This window comes from Molossus molossus, unplaced genomic scaffold (genome assembly GCF_014108415.1).
Source record: "Molossus molossus isolate mMolMol1 unplaced genomic scaffold, mMolMol1.p scaffold_m16_p_5, whole genome shotgun sequence".
NCBI lineage: Eukaryota > Metazoa > Chordata > Mammalia > Chiroptera > Molossidae > Molossus > Molossus molossus.
Genome location: NW_023425388.1, coordinates 95,333,895 through 95,361,294, shown reverse-complemented (window position 1 = coordinate 95,361,294; position 27,400 = coordinate 95,333,895). Strand labels below are relative to the sequence as shown.

General features: G+C 34.7%; 1 protein-coding gene across 1 annotated transcript in view; it reads left to right on the top strand.

The window, feature by feature from the left end:
- CADM2 (cell adhesion molecule 2) overlaps positions 1-27,400 on the top strand; it is a gene marked incomplete at its 5' end in the record, with an annotated part of 301,193 nt that overhangs the window by 205,458 nt on the left and 68,335 nt on the right. The window contains one exon of the mRNA XM_036242525.1: positions 12,975-13,094. Coding sequence (XP_036098418.1) covers positions 12,975-13,094 — 120 coding nt within the window. The remainder of the gene's footprint in view (positions 1-12,974; positions 13,095-27,400) is intronic.

The following is a 27,400-nucleotide window of genomic DNA, read 5'->3' as shown; positions in this document are numbered from 1 at the left end:
GCTCTCTATGAGTCAGTCTGTATTTTGCTTGGTAGTTCATTTTGTCATTAAATTCCAAATATGAGTGAAATCATATGGTGTTTGTCTTTCTCTGACTGGCTTATTTCACTTGGCATAATGCTCTCCAGGTACATCCATGCTGTCACAAGGGACAAAATTTCCTTGCTTTTTATGTCCAAATAGTATTTCATTGTGTAAATGTAGCACAGCTCTTTTATCCACTCATCTATTGATGGAAACTTGGGCAAAGTGATATTTTTAAAAACACATTGCCCAGCTGGTGTGGCAGATTTGTTGAACATCGACCAATGCAGCAAGAGGTCACCGATTTGATTCCCTGTCAGGGCACTTGCCCAGGTTGTGGGCCTGATCCCCAGTGTGGGACATACAGGAGATGGATGGCCAGTCGATGTTCTCTCTCATCCATGTTTCCATTTCTCTCTCCCTCTCCCTTCCTCTCTCTCTAAAATCAATAAAGAACATTTTTTTTGAATAAATAAAAACAAAGACATTGATTTACAAAGACAGAGCTTACAGTTTATTAGAAAAAGAGATGCATAAATATAATGGTGATATGTATGTAATAGCTGTGTGAGGATGTGTGCAAAGTGCATGGAAATAAAGTGCAGGAGACACTAACTCTTTGTAGTATTGGGTGTGCTTTACAAATAAAATCATATTTAAGATGGATTGGATGACAGTCAAGAAGGAGAAAACTAATGTCATAAAGTAGGATGTGGCTCTGAGAACAAGGCAACAATGAGAACAAAAGGAGTTCGTCTAGAATTTGGAGAAACACTTGTGTCAAGGTCAGATGTCTTCCTGTGTGCTGGGCTTCGGGTTCTTTGTTCGTGCTAACCTAGCTTTGTGAGAAATAAAGAAAGCCGGCCCCTGTGCTCCGAGGAACTCTAGCCCTGTAGCTTCAGAAACTTGAGCACTGTGGTGCCTCAAAACAATGGTGGGTGCTGTCTGGGGTTCAAATTCGAGACATGCAGGTTCATCAGGAGAGATGATGAACTGGTAAATTTATCATAACAGAGTTTAGCCATGGTCCCTGGACATAGATTTTAGTTTCCTGATTCAACAATTTTGTTGTGTGAGCTGAAATTGTGCTTCTTCAAGTGATTACTTTCTTATAGTAACTCATACTATTTATATTGCATTTCTTTGTAACCCAATATTGACTCACAGGAATAACTTAGCAGCCCACAGAGACTTTGTATGCACTAGTATGCAGTTGTGCAACTGACTACATTGGGGTTCTGTCTGACATTATTGAATTACTCCTAATTTTCCTTTTACATGAGAATAGTACTTTATATATGTTAGAAGTAAAATGAAAAGTATAATTTATTATAATTCACACCTTATGTATAGGTAAAACTATAAGTAAATATTTTTGTAACTCAAAACCTTTACTTTCCTCAGTTCCTTATCAATAAAGTAAAATGCTCACATTTTTCCTTTAAAGGATTATCCATAGTAATTTATATACACACACAAATTACTATGGATTTATATATAGCCAAAATATATACATATTGAAATATATATATTTCAATAATGAAACATACCTCTGTGAGTCCATTTTAATACACCTTTTAAACCATAGAGTCATTTTAGCACATTTTATTCATTTTAATATGTAGTTAAAAATTAGTACCCTAAGATTTGATTTACTAGCAAATGATTTAAAACACACAATCAAAATTTCAGAGAAATTGGTATTTTATAATTATATATATATTGTGATAAAAAAACTTAAAAATTTAAAAAATCTGTAATATAGCATTCAATTTTATATAAATTCAAATGTTTTTAATTCTCATTTTGAAGAACTTTATATAAATTTGTCTCATTTGAATTTAAATTATACAGAAATAATTTGTCCATATTTCTTTTTCTGAACAGATCTAGACAAATAAAATCTAATTATTTTGACTTTTTTCCTTCCCAAAATACCTTTTTTGATCCACTACATATGTTTTCAATTACTAACTTTTGTATTTTTTATGACTTAAAATCTAGAAAATATATAATACAAAATTTTTCTTGCAAATTGAAAATGCTGAATTTCTTTGTAACCACTTTTTTGTTAGGCAAATTTAACACATTCTTCAAGAAAAATAACAATAAAAATGTGAGCTCATGTTTTGTATTATAGAAATGAGAGATGAACTATCATGAAGTTAATTTATTGACTTATTAGATACAGTGATACCTCGGTTCTCGAACGCCTCGGATTTCTACCAAATCGGTATTCGACCAGGAGATTCGAGAAACTTTTGTCTTGGAATCCGAACAAATATTTGGAACTCGAACTTCCGAGATGAGCCGAGTTGAGCCGAATGGCGTTCATTCGGCCCAGCGCGCCTTGCTTGCGTCAGCAGTGTGAGTGCAGAGAGAGCGTCACGCTTTGTGGAGAGAGTCACGCTTTACACTGAATTTAACCCTTAGACATACTGTACACTTTTATTTCTTGTTGAGACTTATGTTTTTCTACATATTATATACAAATTAGGCCAGTAAATAGGCATTTTCTGGGGCTTGGAACGAATTAATCCAGTTTCCATTATTTCCTATTGGGTTTCATTGCTTCGGTTCTCGAACAATTTGGTTCTCGACTGTCCTCCTGGAACGAATTATGTTCGAGAACCGAGGTATCACTGTATGTATAATTTCTAAATTTTAATATTTTAAATTATATGTTAAATACCATTGACTTATCTATTTTATATATACTTACCTTAGTGCCTTTGTTGCAATATTTTCTTTTATCTTAGGATGTTAATATGTAAAGCATATATTAAGAATTTCTAAAATTGATGTTATATTGAAGGAATTACATATAATATTATGGCTGTAGATTATCTTGCTTTATGAACAGAATTAGTAAATTAATGTTGAACTAGGATTTAGTTATTTTTATTAATGTGTGTATGTGTGTGCATCTGTATAATTTTTCTGCATATAAGTTAGTATATTTCTATTCTTGGGAAAAAATAAAAAGGGATGTATCTTAGAAGGAAAAAAAATGACCTAGATTTTTTTTTTTTTAATCTTCACCTGAGGATATTTTTACATTTATCATCAGATAGAGTGGCAGCGAGAGAGAGAGAGAGAGAGAGAGAGAGAGAGAGAGAGAGAGAAACATTGATGTGAGAGAGACACATCAAGGCCTCCCACACGACCCCACAAGATCCGGGAAGAACCACAACCGAGGTGCATGCCCTTGACCAGAATCAAACCCTTGACTCTTTGGTCTGCAGGCAGACACTGTAACTGCTGAGCCAAACCGGCCAGGGCAGATGACCTACATTTTACATCTTGTACTATATTTGATTGAGAATTCTTTATATTAACAGTATAATGTTCATTTGTTTTATAATATACAGGATTATAGATACATAAAAAATGAGGCAAGTAATTAGTACTTGTATCCAATTTCATTTTTTTAAGTGTAGCTCAAATTTTACATCAATGTCTAAATAAAAAGCCAAAAGTGAATGCATGAAACCAAGACCTTTTAAAGAATTGGTAATGATGCTAAATATTGCCACTCACTTGTTGGAGTGAAAACCAGAGAGATGGGTATTTAGACTTAGGAAGAGAGCACAGTCTTTTACCAATTGTTGCTTTGAGAAGAGTTACAATCAGGTAGCTAAAATAAATGATCTCCATATAGAAGTGTTGGAGAAGCCTCCTCATTATACTAATAAAATAATATATTCTCTTCGCAATACATATAACATATATAAAACTCACAAACACATCCCTACATAGAGACAAAAAGTCTATCTCAAAGTTGTTTTAACCATTAAGTGGGGATAATAAAGACAACTCATAAATTTTATCATCAGTCACCACTCATCACAATAGAATCATTTTAGTGAGCCCTCCTGGCCTGTCACCCTTTCTGTGAAAGTCTCAAATTTGGTTAAAATGAATAGAGTACATAAGGAGAATGGAGGACATGAATCTCCTATCAGGCTCACACTGCTTTCAAAGTAGGATGTGTGAGCAAAGATTTATTTTATTTTATTAGCAAGGGAAGTTATTGAAGGAAGAAATAAGTGTGGTCTTGAAATTGTATCCTTCAGAAAAATAATGATGGCCAGTCTATATTGAAGATTGAAAAGGATTTTTTTTTTTTTTAGCAGAAGTATTGAAATATTTTAGTTCTATATTAACTATTAGATCCTGTGAACTTTTCTAGATCTCCTAAAATATGATATATGTTTATAACACTATAAAAATTTATTTGGTAAATATTTATCAACCTTCTAAATTGTGCTAGGGCTCAACAATAAAGTAGGCAGAGTTCTTTCTTCAGGGATTAATTGTCAAGTGTGGAGTTTGACACCAATAAACTCAGAGCATTTGGAAAGTTTAGTTAAGAAAGGAGTATCATGTAATATTCTTTCTGAGAATTTCAACTGATTCCAACTAATTTCACAGTGTTGAATTTCATTTGATTCTGATTAATCTTCTGGTGTCTAATATTGGGTTCTTTCAACTTTTACTCTTTATAACAGAGTAGAAATAATTAGATGAACATCAATATGTAGTAAAAAGACAGAACAGAATGAAGAAACCACAAAATTTTTCAAATAAGTGAAAATGTCTAATATTTTGAATGCATAGAATGAAATGAAGTTAACAGTGATTCAAGCATATAACAGTGATTGGGAAAGACTTCTTATACAGGTTCTTTTTTTGACCCAATTGTCATATTGGACAAGGTACTTTGCATCAAATTACTTTCAGCCTATTTATTTTTAGGTACAAATGAAGTCAAAGAGGGGGGAAGGATGCCCAGCCAGTGTGGCTCAGTGCTTGAGCGGTCAACCCATGCACCAAGAGGTCACTGGTTTGATTCCTGGTCAGGACAAACATGCCCAGATTGTTGGCTAGATCCCCAGTGGGAGACATGCAAGAAGTGGCTGATCGATGTTCTCTTCCACCAATGTTTCTATCCTCTCTCCCTCTCCCTTCCTCACTCTCTAAAATCAACAAAAAAGAAAAAGAAAAAAAGAGTGGGGAAAGAGAGAGGATGATGAACAGATAATCAGGAGCCGATCTATGAGTCAATCAAAATTTATAGTGTTGCCTCATCTATCTGGACACTTTAAAATAGTCCAGAGAAGTTATTTTAAAGTGGATTATCAATTATTAAAAGAACCTGTTGTTTTTAAATTCTTTGAAATTAGCCTAGGAAAACACATGTATTTTAGGCATTTTCACCATTATAGGAAATAAATATATTATTTGATTTATACAAGAATGCTCACAGTACCTGATAATGTAGAGAATCTCTCTAAAACAAATGAGGATTTATTATTACCTATCTTAGTTGATATGGAATAAAGAAAAACAAAAATCCAAATCATGTTTGGTTTTTTTTTGTTCCTAAACTAAAAAAAAACCTGTTATCAACCCCAAGGCCATTATTTGTATTTCAATTCTTAAGAATCAAATAATTTTGAAACGCTGCTTCTCAGATCCAGTGAAACCATTCAAGCCCATTGTCTGATAGCAAAAAAAAAAAAAAAAAAATGGAGACTGAAAATGGCGGCGGAGTGAATGGAGCTACACAGACCATCTCCCAGGACCAAACTGGATTCACAATGAAAATAAAGGCAAATCGTCAGGAAAAGGCAACTGAAAAGCAGCTTGCAGGACCACATAACCAGGGACACTGACTCAATCCTGGTAAGCTTGCGAAGATGCGAGAGGGGGCCGGGAGCCCACAGTCCACAGCAGCCTGGGCTGGGAGCTGTGGCGCCCTCAGCTGGAAGCGACGGCCTTAGCTGGGAGTTGCGCCCACGGGTTACACTCCCAGGTGGCTCCACAGCGCAGAGCCGGGACAGAGGCTAAAACAGCCACAGCCACTCACCTTGGGCTCCGGCAGAGGGAAGGCAGACTGGACTGGAACTGTGTGGGGACACTCGGGATTTGGAGGGCACTCAGAGCCTTTGCTGAGTTGCAGCCACCCAGGACTATGGTCATTTTACTCCTTCCCAGGGCCCTGGGGAGAGGGGGCGGCCCCTCCCTCAGAGATTCAACCCTACCTGGTGGCCACTGAAATGCTAATTGAGGCCCATTAACAAACAGCATCTGCCCCACCCTTGGGAAATCCTTTTACACTGGGCACCTGAGGGAGTTTTTCATTCAACTCAGAAACCAAGATTCTTCAGGTGACCCCTACTAATAGCCTCCAGGCAAAAAGCTGGAGGATAATTATCATTCCCTGGGTTAGCAACTCTAACCAGGAAAGTAAGACTTGAAAGTGGTGTCCTCCCTGCCTCATCCAAACCCAAGAGAGGCAGCCACAAACAGCAGAACACCAACACCCACAGGAAAATTTGGCAGGCTCCAAAGACCACCATGATAGCCAAAATTGTGAAACACAGAAACAAAAGCCAAATGAAAGAGCAAGAGACCTCTACCGAAGATGAGATAAATGAGGTACAGTTAAGTGGTTAATAGAACTAAAATTCAGAGCAATGATCTTGAGGAAGCTGAACAGTATGTGTAAGGACATGAGCACCATGAGTAAAGACATAGAAAAGTTGAATATCAACCAGTTATAAATTAAAAAACACCAAGAAGAAATGAAGAATGACATATCAGAAATAAAGAACACATTGAAAAGTCTAAATAGCAGAGTAGAGGAAGTTGAGGACCAGATCAGTAAATTACAAAATAGGGTAGAAATAAATCAACCAATCAGAAAACCAAAAGGAAAAAAAATTATTAAAAAACAGAAAAACAGCTTAAGACAACTGTGAGACAAGTGGAAACGTAATAACATTCTCACAATAGGAGTCTTGGAAGAAGAAGAAAATGAGCAAGGGTTAGAGAATATATTTGAAGAAATAGTGACAGGAAACATTCCTAATTTGGTGAAGGAAAAAGGCATTCAAGTTCAAGAAGCACAGAGAGCCCCAAGTAAGAAGAACCCAAACAGGCCCACAACAAGACACATAGTAATGAAAGTGCCAAAAATTAAAGACAAAGAGAGAATCCTAAAAGCAGCAAGAGATAAGCAACAGGTTGCCTACAAAGGAAACCCCATAAGGCTCTCAGCTGACTTCTCAACAGAAACACTACAGGCCACAAGAAAATGGCATGAGGTAATCAAGGTCATGAAAAACAAGGATCTGAATCCAAGACTACTCTACCCAGCAAGGTTATCATTCAAAATGGAAGGTTAAATAAAGAGCTTCCCAGACAAAAAAAAGGCTAAGGGAATATTAGCACCAAACCAGCACTGCAGGAAATGTTAAAAGGACTGCTGTAATTAGCAGGAGAAATAGGAAACAGAGACTCTAAATGAAGCACTAGATCAAATGGATTTAATAGATATCTACAGAGAACTACACTCCAAAACTACAGAATTCACATTCTTCTCAAGTGCACATGGGACATTACAAAGATCGATCACATGTTAGGACACAAACTAAGACTCTACAAGTTCAAGAAGATTGAAATCATATCAAGCATCTTCTCAGATCACAATGGCATGAAACTAGAAATCATTGCAACGAGAACATGCAAAGACATTTGAACACATGGAGGCTAAATAGCATGTTATTAAACAAGGAATGGGTTACAGAGGAGATCAAGGAAGAAATTAAAAACTTCCTGGTAACCAATGAAAATGAACACACAACAACACAAAATCTATGGGGCGCAGCAAAGGCAGTTCTAAGAAGGAAGTTCATAGCACTACAAGCCTACCTCAAAAAACAAGAAAAATCTCTGATAGACTATCTAACCTCACAACTTAAAGAACCAAAGAGCAAACAAAAAGAAAACCCCAGAGCAAGTAGAAGGAAGGAAATAGTAAAGATCAGAGCAGAAATAAATGACATAGAGTTCAAAAATAATAATTCAAAGGATCAATGAAACGAAGAGCTGGTTTTTCAAAAAGATAAACAAGATTGATGGACCTTTAGCTAGACTAACCAAGAAACAAAGTGAGAGAACCAAAATACAAAAAATCAGAAAAGAAAAAGGAGAAGTAACAACTGACACCAAAGAAATACAAAATATCATTAACAACTACCATGAACAATTATATGGCAACTAATTTGACAATCTGAGTGAAATGGACAAATTTCTAGAAACACATAGTCTCCCAAAACTGGACCAGGAAGAGATAGAAAACTTGAACAGACTAATATCAACAGAATAAATTGAAAATGTAATCAAGACTCTCCCAGCAAATAAAAGCCCAGGCCCAGATGGCTTCACGGAGGAGTTTTACCGAACATTCAAAGAATAACTAATACCCATTCTCCTCAAACTATTTCAAAAAATTCAAGAAGAAGGAAGATTTCCAAACTCATTTTATGAAGCCAGCATAATTCTAATTCCAAAACCAGAAAAAGGCACTACAAAGAAAGAAAACTACAGACCAATATTCCTGATAAACATAGATGCCAAAATCCTGCACAAAACACTAGCAAATCGGATCCAGCAATACAGCAAAAAAATTATTCACCATGACCAAGTGGGATTCATCCCAAGGATGCAAGGCTGTTACAATATTTGCAAATCAATTAACATGATACACCACATAAATAAAATGAAGAATAAAAACCACATGATCATATCAATAGATGCCAAAAAAGCCTTCGACAAAATCCAGCACCCATTTCTGACAAAAACACTCAGCAATGTGGGAATAGAGGTATCATATCTTGACATAATAAAGGCCATATATGAAAGACCTACAGCCAACATCATACTCAATGGGCAAAATATAAAAGCATTTCTCTTAAGAACAGTAACAAGGCAAGGATGCCCATGTTTGCCACTCTTATTTAACATAGTACTGGAGGTCTTAGTCACAGCAATCAAACAGAAAGAAAAAATAAAAGGGATCCAAAATGGAAAGGAGGAAGTGAAACTGTCATTATTCACAGATGACATGATACTATAGGTAGAAAACACCAAAGACTCCATCAAAAATTTACTAGACTTAATACATGAATTTGGCAAAGTAGCAGGATACAAAATTAATGTCAGGAAATCAATGGCATTCTTATACACCAATGATGAACTCACAGAAAGAGAAACTAAGAAATCAATCCCATTTACCATTGCGGCAAAAAAATTAAGATACCTATGAATAAACTTATCCAAAGCAGTAAAGGACCTATTTGTAAAAAACTACAGGTCATTGAAAAAAGAAATAGAGGAAGATATAAAAAAGTGGAAGCACATACCCTGTTCATGGATTGGAAGAATTAACATCATTAAAATGTCCACACTACAAAAAGCAATTTATAGATTCAAAGCAATCCCCATCAAAATACCAACGGCATACTTCACAAAATTAGAACAAATACTTCAAAGGTTTATATGGAACCAAAAAAGACCTTGAATAGCCACAGCAATATTGAAAGAGAAGAACAAAGTTGGAGGGATCACATTACCAGATTTCAGGTTATACTACAAAGCCACTGTAATCAAAACAGCCTGGTACTGGCACAAGAACAGACATATAGACCAGTGGAACAGAACAGAGAACCCAGAAATAGACCCAAGGCAATATGCTCAATTAATATTTGACATAGGTGGCAAGAGCATACAGTGGAGTAAGGACAGCCTCTTTAACAAATGGTGTTGGGAAAATTGGACAGCTACACGCAAAAAAAAATGAAACTAGACCATCAACTTACCCCATACACAATAATAAACTCAAAATGGATAAAACACTTAAATGTGACTCATGATTGCATGAAAATCCTAGAAGAAACTGTAGGCAACAAAATTTCAGACATTATTCGCAGCAGAATTTTCACTGATACATAACCTAAGGTAATAGAAACAAAGGATAAAATGAACACATGGGACGACATCAAATTCAAAAGCTTTTGCACAGTGAGATACAATCATCAAAACGGAAAGGTTGCCCACTGTATGGGAGAGCATAATTGCCAGTTATATATCAGATAATGGGTTAATTTTCAATATATAGAGAGTGTTCATACAACTTAACAAAAGGAAGCAAAGAACCCAATTGAAAAATGGGCAGAGGAACTAAATAGACACCTCTCCAAACAGGACATACAAATGGCTAAGAGACATATGAAGAAATGCTCAACATCACTAATCATCAGAGAGATGCAAATTAAAACAACAATGAGGTATCACCTCACACCTGTCAGAATGGCTGCCATCAAGAAATCATCAAACAACAAGTGTTGGCGAGGGTGTGGAGAAAAGGGGACTCTAGTACACTGCTGGTGGGAATGTGACTGGTGCAGCCACTATGGAAAACAATATGGTGTTACCTCAAAAAATTAAAAATTGAACTGCCATTGGACCCAATCATCCCACTTCTAGAAATATACCCTAAGAAGCCTGAAACACCAATCAGAAAGAATATATATACCCCCATGTTTGTAGCAGCACTATTTACAATAGCTAAGATCTGGAAACAGCCCAAGTGTCTATCAGTAGACAAATGGATAAAAAAGGTGGTACATATACACAATGGAGTACTATGCAGCTGTACGAAAGAAAGACCTCTTATCCTTTGAGACTACATGGAGGGACTTGGAAAGTATCATCCTAAGAGAAACAAGTCAAACAGAGAAAGACAAGTATCATATGATCTCACTTATTTGTGGAATATAATGAACATAATAGTCTGAGGAATGGGGTAGTTCCAGAGATGTGGAAGTGGGGTACAGACTAAAAATCCCCAAAAGAGGGGCTTGTCGAGGAGAGAGTAACCACAGAACTTATATGCACATATGCATGAACAATGGACATGTTCAACAAAGCTGGGGACAGGGCAGGAAGGAAGGGTGAGGCGGAATCTGTGGGGGGAAAAGGAGAAACATCTGTAACAAAAATAAATTAATTTTAAAAAACCCCTAATGTTTTATTATTTTTAATAGGTTTGGTAATATCAGGTTATTTGCATGGAGTTTTAAAGAACTTATATTGTTGTATATTCATATATTTGATATCCCTGGAAAATATTCCCTTTGACTTATTTAAATATATAATGAGATATTAAAGAGCAAACAGATGAAGAATGTATTATTTTCTAGTTTAGATAATGTATAAAATTTAAAAATTTACATTTAAAAAAAATTTACAAAACATGTTTCATTTACCCTCAGCCTTCCTAAATTATTTAGGAAAGCTTACCATGAAAATAAGAAGTTATTGTCCTGCCTGGGTAGCTCAGTTGGTTAGAGCATCATCCCATATACCAAAAGGTTTCTGCCTCAATTCTGGTCAGGGTACATACCTATCATACTGGCTTGATCCCTGGTCCGTTGAGTGTGCAAGGAAACCAGTGGATGTTTCCTTCTGACATCAATATCTGTCTGTCTCTTTCTGTCTCTCTCCCTCTCTTTTCATCTCTCTCTAAAATCAGTAAAAGAACATGTCCTCGGGTGTGGAATTTAAAAAAAGTACTAAAAAAATAAATAAGGTACTATAAAAATTAGTAAACAAGTGTTTGTGCTCATATACATAGTATTTATTCATTTATATTGTTAAAGTCAGTTCTACTTTATGATCATGGTAATCACACTCCAGGCAATACTCATTTTCCCTAGTGATTAAGGTAGTAACACTGAGTTTCAGAAGGTTATTTTCTTAATTTGACCAGCCAGGAAGCACTTTCCCTGTTGAAAAACATATGTAAACATCAATACCCAAGATAAGAGAGTGATCTCATGTTGTTTGCTGTGTTTCCAGTGTAGAGAATTCAGCAGGTTAGAGTCTGAGGATACAGTGGGACTACTTATCAGAAGTAAAGAACTAGAAAAATTTTGGTGTGACTCAAAAACTTTAACTGAAAGACTGACAGGAAGCCTTTTAATAGCAAAATAATCTGTCAAACAGATCACTGGGACTGTGTGGCAAACATGTAAAATCAAACCCGGCACAGTAATTACAGGTAATTTGTGAACTGTTTCTAATTTCCTTACTGTGTAAATTATATGCCTATCCACTTGAGACAAGATTTAACTCTCTGAAGATGTTATTGAGGTTTTCACAGCTTGACACTGGTGCTCTTCAAATGTTCAGCTCCTTTTGAGTGACAGGAACGAAGATTTTTGCTGTTCAGCTCTGAGCTATTCTTTCTGTTTATTATGTTCTTTGTATTTGGATCTACTATTAACTTTGGCAACTTTTACTAATTATGGATTAGGGGTTGAATGTTATAGTTCAAGTATATGTTAATAACTTCTCCTGTGTATGCCAAATAAAATAAATCATAAACCTTTCAGAATATTGGAATTCACGCTAGTTGACTCAATACTTGTTAAAGACTTCTAGGTACTGCAAAATTAAGGCGTTACCATCTAATCAGGGTAAGAACTACAAGACACTAAGCTGTTCATTAACATCATTTGTGAGAAAAGAAAAAGCAAAATAATATTAATAACAATTGGCTTCTTTTTTATTTCTAAAAATTGTTCTCATTCTGTTTCCTATCATTAAGTTTTCTTCAATGACAATATCAAAAAGCATTTAACATGCATATGCTCATCCATCGTTAACATTTTTTAAACCTTATATGGTGGTATTATTTGTGTTTATTTCTTGTGTTGTTTCTTTCTTTACTTCTTTGACAAAGCATGTCATTTTTCATTTTACCTATCTGTATTTTGCAACTGCATGTCAAACTTTTTAAATGATTCAGTAAACAAATGAATTCTTGTCATTTTAAATTTCACTCAAAATACTGTGAACTGTCTGTTTGTTCTCAAACATTGCTCCAAGTTATTACTTTGTGCGGGACATGAAAAGAAAGTGAACAAAAAATGACAAGAACTATGAGGTACAGTCAACTTTGTACCTGATAATCTGTTTCAGCTTATTAAAGTTAAACCCAAATAAGATATATGTATTTATAATTTGAATCATTTGTATTTCTTTTTTGTTTGCATGATATGATTTTGTTTTATATTTTGTTTTTTTCCACTCACCAGATGTTCCCAACACTTTGCTTCCCTCTACTATCATCCCCTCCCTTACCACTGCAACAGTCACTACCACTGTAGCCATAACAACCAGCCCAACCACATCTGCAACAACCAGCAGCATAAGAGGTACAGTATGCTTCTTTGTTATGGCCTGGAAAACACATTAAATAGACCTTTAAAGTGTTTTTTAAGGGGTAGAAAAATTAAGATTCAATTTTACTTAATAGTAAGAAGCAAGTCACCTAAATTGCTATCAATTAGGGAGATTGGAATAGAATATGAGGCAAATGCTACATTTTCATTTTTTTAGTGTCACTTATGACTATTATGAACATATTGCAGAATATAGCTTAAAGTATATGGAGTTCTACAACATTGCACAAATTTAAAATGTGAACATGAGATATATATTTTTTGCCTTGCCTTTCAAATGAAAACAAAGAAATAAGATGTTCAAGGATGCAGAGGTAGCTTTTGTTTTTTTAAGATTCTAGTTTAATGTTACCAGTTGTTATTTCTCTGCAGCCAGATTAAAATACCCACTTTTAAATTTGTTCTAAAATTGACATAATCCATGGGTCATTATAAATCATATAAAATCATTATAAACCATATATAAGTAAATATTCAAGATATTGTCCAAAAGTAATTTGCTGAGTGGATCCACTTATTCTAACAGAATGTTCTAAAACCAAATGTTCTAGAGTTATCTGGGATGACAAATTCATATTGGTTCCATGAGTAATTTCTGACATCAGCTTTTTAATGTATTTTTGCCTCAAAGACAGTAAACTTAAATAAATGGAAGTAATCTTTAAGGGAAAATAAAATTACATATGGTTCAGAAATGTTAAAAAGCATTCCTGAGTAGTCAATAAGTGGTTAGTAGACGATGAAGAAATAAAAAGAGTCCAGTGCAAAAAAACACATTTTAAACTTGATTTTTGCAAAAGCAATGTTCAGAGAGAATTTGTCTTATTTAAGTCTGTCTTTTTTTACTAATATGTGTTTTTTGTCATGATACTTATACTAATATGTGTTAAACTTATCAACTTATCTTGAAATCATGGACGCTTCACATTAACATATATGCAATTAAAATTGTACCAAGGGCAAGTTTAGACCTATGTTTCTTCACCTGTGAAGATTGTTCAATTAAACTGTTTTTCTTGAAGTTTTCATTAATTCTCAATATTAAATTGAGCTGTTAGCTTTCACTTCACAGTTATCATAGCATTTTTCTCTTGTTCCAAAAAATACATATTTGATCATTACTAATTTTAATAATGTCAACTACATTATACAATGTTCAATATTTATAGCTAAAGTTTGATGATAGTAGCAGTAAGAATTTCTTAAACATACCTTGGTTTGTTTTATGATTACTAAACAAATTGTATTTGAGCTAAATCTACAAGTGAGAAGAGTTTGAAGATTGTTCTCAGAGCAATTTACATAAAAATGGGAAGAAAATAATAAAGATGAAGAAAAAGGTAAATAATATTGTATGATATTATATAAAATGAAATATATCTAAAATTCTACTTTTTTTATTTATCATTTTTTGAAGATTTTTACAAACATTAATTCAAATGAAATATAATTAATCTACAATAACAAAATTTCTTTTTTAAAAAATTTTTTTTATTGATTTTAGAGAGAGGAAGAGACAGGGAGAGAGAGATAGAAACATTGATGAGAGAGAACATTGGCCGCCTTCTGCATGCCCCCCGCTGGGGATTAGACCCACAACCTGTGCATGTGCCTTGATTGAGAATTGAACCAGTGACCTCTTGGTGCATGGGGTCAACGCTCAACCACTGAACCACACTGGCGGGGCCATAATAACAAAATTTCAATGATAATATTTAAATTTTAATTGTATAGACAAATCACTTTGATAGAAAAGGAGGGAGATATATTGATTAAAGTTTTTATTTTAAAGAGCTACTTATATTCTATTAATCAGTTATGCTTTCTTTCAATAAATATTTATTGAGCACCTGCTATATATATGGGACTATGTCAGGTCCTAAAATTACAGAAATTAAAGCCATTGTATTTTAAATCACTAACAATTAATTTAATTTATTTCCCCATAAAATAACCAGTTTTGCTGTTTAATATGTCTTTAATCTGACATATATATTACATGATATATATATATATATATATATATATATATATATATATATATATATTAGGTTGCATTTTAACCAAGTTGTTAAAATGAAATCAATTTTGTCCAGCTGGTGTGGCTCAGTGAATTGAGCATCCTCTGATGGACTGAGAGGTCCCAGTTTGATTCCAGTCAGGACGCATGCCTAGTTGCAGGCTTGATCCATAGTTTGGGGTGTGAAGGAGGCGGCATCAATGTTTCTCTCTCATGTCAGTGTTTCTCTCTCTCTTTTCCACTCTCTAAAAAAATCAATAAATTTTTTTTTTTTATCCTCACCCGAGGACAGTTTTCCATTTTTTTGTTCAGATAGAGCGGGAGGGAGAGAGAGGAAGAGAGAGAGAGAGAAACATCGATGTGAAGGGACACATCGAGTGGCTGCCACCCACACGACCAACCAGGGCCGGGGACAAACTGCAACCGAGGTACGCGTCCCCAGTGGGAACCGAACCTGGGTCTCTCTGTACCGCAGGCCGGCGCTCCAACCGCTGAGCCAAACCGGCCAGGGCTCAATAAAATTTTTTAAATTAAATAAATAAATAAAACAAAATCAATTTTATACTTTTTCAAGTACATTCACTTATTTATAGATTTCTTAAGATGTTTTGTGAACTTTACATCATGGACTTTAAAAGTGGTAAAATAATCAACCTCTCTCAAATAAATACACAAATGAACAAACCTCAAAGAAACACACACACACACTCACATATTATTTGCTCTGTTTTTATTAGTTAAAAGATAATATTTTTCAAATGACACCGATATGAAGGTACAGATATGCATTTTGTAAGTCATCAATCTGTAGTATCTTTTTTTTTCTAACAAAGCTAATTTCTGACTTTATTTTTTAATTTAATTTTTAAATTTATTTTATGTTTTCCATCACCATTTATTACCTCTATGTCCTCTCATAGCTCCATACACCCCTCCTGCGATCGCCACAGTGTTGTCTGTGCCCATGAGTTCTCTCAGTTTTTACATCCCTCTCCTCCCACCAGACTTTCAGCCTGCTCTCCATCTATATCTATGAGTCTGTCTCTGTTTTGCTTAGTAGTTGTTCATTAAATTCCACATATGAGTGAAATCATATAGAACTTGTCTTTCTCTGACTGGCTTATTTTACTTAGCATGATGTTTTCCAGGTTCATCTATGCTCTCACAAGGGTAAAATTTATCCAGAGAAACCTGAATCACAAATTTGAAAGAATACATCCACCTCTATGTTCATTGCAGCATTTTTTACAATAGCCAATATTTGGAAAAAGCCCAAGTGTCCATCAGTCGATGAGTTAATAAAAAAAGCTGTATTATATTTACAAAATGGAATACTACTCAGCTGCAACAAAAAAGAAAAATTTACCCTTTGCCACAGTATCTCATACACACACACACACACACACACACACACACACACATATATATATATATATATATATATATAGTATAACACTGACACTGAATGTTAGTCTAATGCTTTTTTTTCCTTTTCCTTCCTATCTTAAAAATTGGAAACTAAGGAAAGTCACCAAGCTCACCAGCATGATTAATGCTGTGGTTCATAATTGAGGGAGTGAGAGATTCAGTCAGTATGTAAACATTGACATGAATTTTACATTCTATTTCTATTAAGTTACTATATGACATTCCCTTATTGGTGCATTATTACCTCTGAAATTAGAACTTTCAGATGCAATTATATTTTAATGAAATTCATTTATTTATAAATTAATGAAATATTTCTACAATTATGTTTAAAAATATATCATAAACCCTGGCAGGGTGGCTCAGTAGGCTGGGGGGTCACCTCCTGCAGCAAAAAGTTAACCATCACTTGGGACATGTACAGGAGGCAACCAATTAATGGTTCTCTCTCACACCTATGTTCTTCTCTCTCCCATCCTCTTTTTCTAAAATTTATAAAAAACAAAAACACAAGTGAGGATTTCTTTTCAATTAATTTATTTTTGTTAAAGATGTTTCTCCTTTTTCTCCCACTGATTCTCCCCTTCCCATCCCTCCCCACCCTTTCCCCACCTTTGTTGTCCACATCCATTGTGCATGCATACATTCATATAAGTTCTGTGATTTATCTCCCCCACACACACACACCTCCTCTTCTGGGGATGGTCAGTCTGTATCCTTCTTCCTCATATCTGGGTCTACCCTATACCTCAGACTGTTATAGTTCATTATATTCCACAAGTAAGTGAGATCACATGATACTTGTCTTTCTCTGTTTGGCTTGTTTCACTTAGGATAATATTTCCCATGTCCCTCCATGTCATCTCAAAGGATAAGAGACCTTTCTTTCTTACAGCTGCCTAGTACTCCATTGTGTATATGTACCACAGCTTTTTTATCCATTTGTCTACTGATGGACATTTGGGCTGTTTCCAGATCTTAGCTATTGTAAATAGTGCTGCTATGAACATGGGGGTACATGTATTCTTTCTGATTAGTGTTTCAGGCTTCTTAGGGTATATTTCTAGAAGTGGGATCACTGGGTCCAATGGCAGTTCAATTTTTAATATTTTGAGGTAACACCATATTGTTTTCCATAGCGGCTGCACCAGTCTGCATTCCCACCAGCAGTGTACTAGTCCCCTTTTCTCCACACCCTCACCAGCACTTGCTGTGTGATGATTTGTTGAAGGTGGCCATTGTGAAAGGTGTAAGGTGATACCTTATTGTTGTTTTAATTTGCATCTCTCTGATGATTAGTGATGATGAGCATTTCTTCATATGCTCTTAGCCATTTGTATGTTCTGTTTGGAAAGGTGTCTATTTAGTTCTTCTGCCCATTGTTTAATTGGGTTCTTTGTCTTTCTATTGTTGAGTTGTATGAGTACTCTATATATTTTGGAAATTAACCCCTTATCTGATATATCATTGGCAATTATGCTTTCCCATAATGTGGGCTGCCTTTCCATTTTGATTATTGTATCTTTTGCTGTGCAGAAGCTTTTGAGTTTGATGTCGTCCCATGTGTTCATTTTCTCCTTTTTTTCTATTGCCTTAGGTGATGTATCAGTGAAAATTCTGCTGCGTATGATGTCTGAAATTTTGTTGCCTATGGTTGCTTCTAAGATTTTTATATATTCATGAGTCACATTTGAGTCTTTTATCCATTTTGAGTTTATTCTTGTGTATGGTGTAAGTTGATGCTCTAGTTTCATTTTTTTGCATGTAGCTGTCAAATTTTCTCAACACCATTTATTAAAGAGGCGGTCTGTGCTCCACTGTATGCTCCTGCCACCTTTGTCAAATATTAATTGAGCATATTGCCTTGGGTCCATTTCTGGGTACTCTGTTCTGTTCCACTGGACCATATGCCATTTCTTGTGCCAGTACCAGGCTGTTTTGATTACAGTAGCTTTGTATTATAACCTGAAATCTGGTAATGTGATCTCTCCTACTTTGTTCTTCTTTTTCAAAATTGCTGTGGCTATTTGAGGTCTTTTTTGGTTTTATATGAACTTTTGAAGTATTTGTTCTAGTTCTGTGAAGTATGTTGTTGGTATTTTGATGGGGATTGCATTAAGTCTATAGATTGCTTTGGGTAGTGTGGACATTTTAATGATATTAATTCTTCCAATCCATGAACAGGGTATGTGCTTCCATTTTCTATATCTTCCTCTATTTCTTTTTTCAATGACCTGTAGTTTTATGAGAATAGGTCCTTTACTTCTTTGGTTAAGTTTATTCCTAGGTATCTTAATTTCTTTGCCGCAATGGTAAATCGGATTGTTTTATTAGTTTCTCTTTCTGTGAGTTCATCATTGGTGTATAAGAATGACATCGATTTCTTGGCATTAATTTTGTATCCTGCTACTTTGCCAAATTCATTTGTTAAGTCTAGTAAATTTTTGAAGGAGTCTTTGGTGTTTTCTACATATAGTATCATTTCATCTGCGAATAATGACAGTTTCATTTCCTCCTTTCCCATTTGGATCCCTTTTATTTTTTCTTCCAGTCTGATTGCTGTGGCTAAGTCTTCCAGTTCTATGTTAAATACGAGTGGTGAAAGTGGGCATCCTTGCCTTGTTCCTGTTCTTAAGGGAAATGCTTTTATTTTATGCCCATTGAGTATGATGTTGGCTGTAAGTCGTTTATATAAGTCCTTTATTATTTCGAGATATGATCCCTCTATTCCCAGACTGCTGAGCGTTTTTATCAGAAATGGGTGCTGGATTCTGTTGAATGCTTTTTCAGTGTCTATTGATATGATCATATGATTTTTATCTTTCATTTTGTTTATGTGGTGTATCACATTTATTGATTTACAAATATTGTACCAGTGTTGCATCCCTGAGATGAATCCCACTTGGTCAAGGTGAATAATTTTTTTGATGTATTGCTGTATTCGATTTGCTAGTATTTTGTTCAGGATTTTGGCATCTATGTTCATCAGGGATATTGGTCTGTAGTTTTCTTTCTTTGTAGTGTCTTTTTCTGGTTTTGGAATTATAATAAGGCAGGCCTCATAAAACGAGTTTGGAAGTCTTCCTTCTTCTTAAATTTTTTGGAATAGTTTGAGGAGAATGGGTATTCTTCTTTGAATGTTCGGTAAAATTCCCTGGTGAAGCCATCCGGGCCTGAGCTTTTGTTTGCTGGGAGAGTCTTAATTACATCTTCAATTTCTTTTTTTGTTATTGGTCTGTTCAAGTTTTCTATCTCTTCCCTGTTAAGTTTTGGGAGAGTATGTTTTTGCCAATTTTTCCATTTCACTTAGATTCTCAAATTTGTTGCCATATTATTGTTCATAATATTTGTTAACAATCCTTTGTATTTTTATGGTGTCAGTTATTATTTCTCCTCTTTCATTTCTGATTTCATGTATTTAGGTTTCCTCTCTGTGTTTCTTTGTGAGTTTAGCTAAGGGTCCATCAATGTTGTTTATCTTTTTCAAGAACCAGCTTTTTGTTTTATTGATCCTTTGATTTTTTTTTTTTTTTTTTGGTCTCCATGTCATTTATCTGCTCTGATCTTTACTATTTCCTTCTTTCTTCTTGCCCTCGGGTTTTCTTTTTGTTTGCTTTTTAGTTCTTTAAGTTGTGAGGTTAGATAGTCTATTAGAAATTTTTCTTGTTTCTTGAGGTAGGCCTTTAGTACTATCAACATCCCTCTCAGAACTGCTTTTGCTGCATCCCATATTTTGTGTTGTGTGTTAATTTTCATTCAATTCCAGAAAGTTTTAAATTTATTCCTTGATCACAATGGTAACCCATTCATTGTTCAATATCATGCTACTTAGCCTCCATGTTTTCAGATGTTTTGCATGTTCTTGTCGCAATTGAGTTCTAGTTTCATGCCATTGCGATCTGAGATTCTTGATATGATATCAGTCTTCTTGAGCTTGTAGAGACTTAGTTTGTGCCCTAACATGTGGTCTACCTTTGATAATGTCCCTTGTGCACTTGAGAAGAATGTAAATTCTGCTTTTGGGGGTGTAATTCTCTGTAGATATCTATGAAATCCATTTGATCTAATGCTTCATTTAGAGTCTGTGTTTCCTTGTTAATTTTTGTCTAGATGATCAATTCAGTGATGTCAGCAGGGTGTTAAAATGCCCTGCTATGATTGTATTGCTGTTAATTTTTTCTTTGAAGTGGTCCGTAAGATTTTTAATATATGTTGGTGCTCCTATATTGGATGCATATATGTTTACCAAGATTTTATCTTCCTGTTGTATACATCCTTTCAATATTATGTAGTGGCCTTCTTTGTCTCTAGTTATGGTCTTTATATTGAAATCTACTTTATTAGATATGAGAATGGCTACCCCAGATTTTTTTTCTTTTCCGTTTGCTTGGAAGATTTTTTCTATCCCTTCACTTTCAACCTATGTGAGTCTTTTGTGGTGAGATGGGTCTCTTGTAAACATTAATGAGAGTCATGCTTTCTTATCCAGTGAGCTACTCTGTGTCTTTTTATCAGAGCATTCAAACCATTCACATTTAAGGTGATAATTGATATGTACTTATTTATTGTCATTTTTGTTTAGTGTGGTTCTATTTTTCTTCCTATTTCTTCTACTAATTACAACAGTCCTTTTAGCATATCTTGCAGTGCTGGTTTGGTGTTAATATATTCCCTTAGACTTTTTTTTTTTTTTTGATGGTTAGCTCTTTATTTTACCTTCTATTTTGAATGATAGCCTTTCTGGGTAGAGTAGTCTTGGATTCAGATCCTTATTTTTTAACATTGATTACTTCATGCCACTCCCTTCTCGCCTGTAGTGTTTCTGTTGAGAAGTCAGCTGAGAGCCTTATGGGGTTTCCTTTGTAGGTAACCTGTTGCTTATCTCTTGCTGCCTTTAGGATTCTCTCTTTGTCTTTAGTTTTTGGCATTTTAATTACTATGTGTCTTGATGTGGGCCTGTTTCAGTTCTTCTTATTTGGGGCTCTCTGTGCTTCTTGAACTTGAATGCCTTCTTCCTTCACCAAATTAGGAAAGTTTTCTTCCTCTTTGGGCTTTCCTATCATGCGAATGTTATTACATTTGCAGTTGTCCCACAGTTCTCCTAAGCTATCTTTCTGTTTTTTCATTGTTTTTTCCTTTTGGTTTTCTTATTGGTTGATTTTTTTCTACCCTGTTTTCTAATTCACTGATCCGGTCCTCAGCTTCCTCTACTCTGCTGGTTAAACCTTACAATGTGTTCTTAAATTCTGCTATGTCATTCTTAATTTCCACATGGTTGGTTTTCAATGTTTCTATATCTTTACTCATGGTGCTGATGCCCTTACTCATGAGGTTGAGCTTCCTTAAGATCATGGTTCTGAACTCTACCTCTGATAATTTGCCTAGCTGTATTTTATTGATCTCATCTTTGATAGAGTTCTCTTGTTCTTTATTTGGGATTTGTTTCTTTGTTTCTCCATTTTGGCTATCTCAGTGGGTTTTGGAGCCTGCCAAATTTTTCCTGTGGGTGTTGGTGTTCTGTTGTTTGTGGCTCCCTCCACCGGGTTTGGATGGCCATGGGCAGGCCCATGTTAAACACCACTGTCACATCTTACTTTCCTGGGTAGATTTGCAAGCCCAGAAAATAGTCAGTTATCCTCTAGCTTTTTCCTGGAGGCTAGTAGTCTCAGTTACTCAGTGTCTTGGAATGTAGCCCTGGTGTTCTGCCTAAGAGGATTTCCAGAGGGTGGGACAGATGCTGGCTGTTAATGAGCCTCAATTTGTATTTCTTTGCCTCACCTGGGAAAGTCTGAAAATCCGAGTGGGGGGCTGCTGCTTTTCTCCACAGCTCACAGAAGGAGCACACTGGCCATTGTCCTTAGTGGCCACAACTCAGAAAAATTTCTGAGTGCCCTCCAAATCTGGGATGTCCCCATAGAGTTCCAGCCTAATATGCCCTCCCTCTGCTAAAGCCCCCAGTTGAGTGGCTGTGGCTATTTTAGTACTCTGTTTCCGCTCTCTGAGCTGTGGAGAGGACTTGGTCTTTATTCCCCAAGGGCGCTCCTCACAGCTAAGACTGCTGCTGTCCGTGGGCTTCCAGCCCACCAACCTCTCGTACCTCTGCAGATCCTACCAGTGTCCCTGGTTATATGGTCCTGTGTTGCTGCTTTTCTGTCGCTTTTTTCTGGGAATTAGTTGTAATTCTCGTTTGGTCCTGGAAGATTGTCTGTGTAGCTACCATTCAGTCCACCTCCATTTTCACATCCAGGACTTTTTTTTTTAAGAATATAATAAGAATGCTTTCTAAGAAAAGCTGAGAAGTGAAAAATATTTTCAGTTTGCAGATTTTTAAAATTTATATTTAATCACTTTTTCTCATTCAATAATCTGAAGTAAACTAACTATATTTGATTTTAAATAGGTTTAAATGCAATATCTTCAAATTTTATACAAAGTAACATTTACCTATCTAATAAATGACCACAAATGAATCACTGTTAGTATCTTCATTGAATCTCTTTCACTACTCCTATTATTGCTGAGTTTTCCATCCTAAGGTACGATGAACATCAATTTTACATAAACTTAAAGAATCACAGCTATGGCTATATTATAAATCAAGATGAAAAACAGCAAAAGGAACTATTCAAATTGTCCGTCATAACCTTGGGAATTTTCATATCTCTTCTGTTTGTACGTGATATGTATCCCTGTTTGGAGAAGGAGGATCTTCAGCCATATAAAAGAAAAGCTAGCAATTAGCAGTATCTTGTTACAAATAAGGAGTAATAATACAGAGAAATGAGCAAACTTGAGCAGTCATGGGAAAGATAGAAAGTAAGTGGCCCCTAAAGACATCTTTGGGTATAAAGTTTTGGTTCATCTGTTTACAAGGTCTTTGGTCTTGATTAGTGGACGAAATTGAGCCTCAGCAGTTTCATTAGAAAAATAAGAAACACTTAATAGAAGCACTTAATTTTCAGGTCGTTTGAGACTTGGCTAATTTGTAGAGTTCTGGAAACATAATCAGTACTCAATGTACAGCAGGTTATTTCTCAATTCTTTTTAGTAGAACAAATGTGTTTACATGTAGTTGGATCATACCATTAATGAAATGGTATATTTTCCTATAGTAATTATAGTTTTAATTTTGGCAGAATTCTTTGGTGTTAGTGTTCTGGTTACTTTTTAATTTCAAACCTACTTTAATTGATTACATTGAAAACATTACATAGAAATGGTATTGAAGTCCATGAAACTATCTATCTATCCTTGAATTTAACAACAGTTTATAAACTTTCCATGTTATAGTGTTCTTCATATATATTTTCATTATAAAACATATATATTCCTTACAAAACATCATTGCTACAACACATTTTAATTTCTGCTTTTGGAAATTGCAGCTTTTTAGGACTAGTGGCCTGATTAACCCTATCATTCAAGTTAGAAGGCATATATACCCTCTCTTATAAATGGGGATATTATTAGGTCATCTGTGTAAACTTTAATAAGTTAAATATGATTTTTTAAAAATCCTCACCCGAGGATATATTTCTATTTATCATTAGATAGAGGGGGAGGGATGGAGGGAGAGAGACAGTGACAAAGAGAAACATCAGTGTGATAGAGCCACACTGACTGGTTGCCTCCTGCATGACCTGACCAGGGCCAGAGACAAACCTCAACCAAGGTACGTGCCCATGACCAAAATCGAACTCGTGACTCATTGGTCTGCAGGCTGTGGCTCCAACCACTGAGCAAAACTGACCAGGGCTTAAATATGATATTTTATAAAATTCTTCCAAATGACCTGATGTGATTTTTAGTATTAATAACATTTTAGCATGGTGTGTTTAATTTCAGAGCATTTTCTGTTTTATCATATTGTACAATTTTAATTTTATAATAACTATGTCATAATCTAGGAATCTTTAGCACTACCCTCATTTTATAGATGATATAACAATATTGAAAATTCAGTAAACATAAGACATGGTAAAATATATCAATGGCTATGTCTATTTATCATAATTTTATAAATTAGAATTTACAACTTTAACTTTATACCTAGCAAGACAGAAAAACTGAACTTCTACTTCTCTTTGTTTTCATCTCTGCAACACTGTAAATGCCCTAAAAGTAATAGATATGGAGAGAAGATATATCTAATTTGTTCTCTCTTCTAAAACTATAGTATTTTCAGATACTTCATGTATTTCAATATATTAAATGGGGGGGGGGATATCATAAAAATGATGATGAAATTGTTTATACAATCTTCCTAAAAATCCAAATGAATCATTGGTTCAAATAAAGATTTGGTTTTATATCAGACTTCAAAATGGTAGAATAACTTAATATTGATATGAATACATTATTTATGTAGTAATCTCAAACAATTTATAAGTTATAATGAGGTTAATTGTAACCTTATTTCATAATGGTACTGCAAAACAAAAGCAAAGGACTTTTTTAAATTTAAAAAAATGAATCATTATCAAACTATCTGCAATCAGAGTAATAATGTCTAACATCACACAATTTAGAGATAGGTTCTCTTGTGTTGGTTCCAGGATCAGTTAGGAATGCCCAAGGCACTTACCTGGGCACCTTTTACCTGTCAGAGCCGTGACAGACATTTTCTTCACCAGGGCCAATGTTGTGGCTGGACCAGCCCTTGCGAGTCTTATGATCACAGGGTGCACTTTAGTAAGAAACCATCAAGGAACGTTGATGAACACAATTTATTCCTCTCATGTCTTGGAGGACCACACAGTGAGGTCACAGGTAGAAAGAGAGAGAGCAAGCAAATGCACAGGATTCTGTCTGTATTAGGGTCCAAGTGTGGGAGTGTCTAGTGTATCGTGGGTCCACTCTTTATTGGTGAATTTAAAACAAAAGAACAAGAAAGGGAATTAGGATGCGGGCAGGGTGGAGTGGAATTACTCAGAGCCATCAGTCATCTAGGTTACCTGGGGCTTTCTGAAAGAAAGAATTTCACAGATGGGGCAGCCTAGTCTTTATCTGGTTGTTTTGCTAATAACTGTATCATGCTGCTGGCAATATATTTTTTCAACATGATGTCTTTTGATATGGCTACCTCAGCAATCAAAAGTTTAATTTCAAGCACTTAAACTACAGGTACTCAATTTTTCACAATTAAAATACATAATAATTTTGTTACTTATGTTTAAAAATGTAACATTAAATGAAATATTTTAAATCTGCCATGTAGAATACAATAAATTATAGCATATACCTACAATGAATATAGCTGCAGTCTACAATTATAGGCCTACAATTTGTAGGCAATATGCTACAATTTTATTTTTAAATCATGTGAATCATAATACTTAATTATTTAAATGTAAATGAACTTAGGGACTGGGTTGACCATTAAGTATAATAATAAAACATTGCTCTCTGAAAGATCTTGATTAATAATAACTTTCCTTCTCCATAGGTTTTTTGAAACTTCATGACTTGTAAAAAATAAATCATGTACACAGAATTAAGCTACAGCAAATAAAAAGTTGCTACAGTACTTACTTTGTGCATAGAGAAATTGAGATTCATTGTAAAATTCTATTCATATTTAATATGGACATTTTAAGTGAACTACAGTTGTTTAAAATGTTGATTATAAAATATTATTTTATATTCAGATTCCTTTACATAAATTATTATGTTATTTCTCTGGCTTCAAAATATAATACGCTAAAGTAAAATATACATCGAATGCATGCATGTGTACTGCAAACCATTGTCTGGAGCATTGTTTACTTGATTCAGGTTAAAAAAGCAGTAATGATCTGACCTGTGCATTTATTCTCTATTTCATTCATGTCAAAATAAATCACAGTCTATATTTGTTTTTATTTGGTTTCAATAATGTGTCCTTTCCTTCCCTTTTGAATTGTATACATTAAAAAAAAAAACAAAAAAAACAGAATACAAAGAGATAAAGAAACATTTATCAGAATAAGAGAAAAAGAAAGCCAGTACTGTGAAAGAATGAATGGGTAAAATCATTCCAGCTCAAAGTTGGCGACTATAAAAACCCTCAAATGGAGCATTTACAATTGTAAAATATATCATCTTGACACAGTTAAATACAAATGTGTGCAAATCAAGAAGTTGTTATGAGTTTATATTATGAGTGTTTAGCTATTTAAAGTGTTTCTGGTTTTATTGGTGGTAATAAAACACAATTTGCATGGTGTTGTAAGATTTAAAAAATTAAGTATCAATATGTTTGTATTTTTTTCACTTGACAAAAATCAAGCAATAATTTAGTCTCCAGATGCTCCAAATAAAGAGACCTGCTTATCTGCAAAAAGACAGGTTTCCACATTTAGGCTATAATTGCAGCTAAATTTCCATTAGTCTTTTAAAACACATAATTATTATGTGAAGTTGACTCAATTTTAACATTAAATATATGAAACATAGTTTATAATGAAAATAGGATACTAAAAATGTTTCTTACTGCGAAAACAACATATATGCTCTGTAGTTGCAGGAACCTCCACCCTTCCTTAGGAGGACCACATGTCAATGCTAAAGGGGGTGGCTACTGACTGGACATAAGTGGCATGCTGAGTGTAAGTTCCTGGTCTTTTAGTCGGCTGCGGACCCACACATTTGAGTAGTGAAAGTTTTGGATTCGGTTGTTCTAAGAGAGTATGGAATGCTCAAGTTGTTCTTCGTCTGCTAGCATGCCTTGTTTGGAATAAGAATACACATCACTTGTTATGAAGCTGAACTCTGGAAAAAAATAGAAAATCTTTAAATATTTACCTATTTCTTTATGGCATTTGGGAAATACTTGAAGAAAACTGGTCATCAT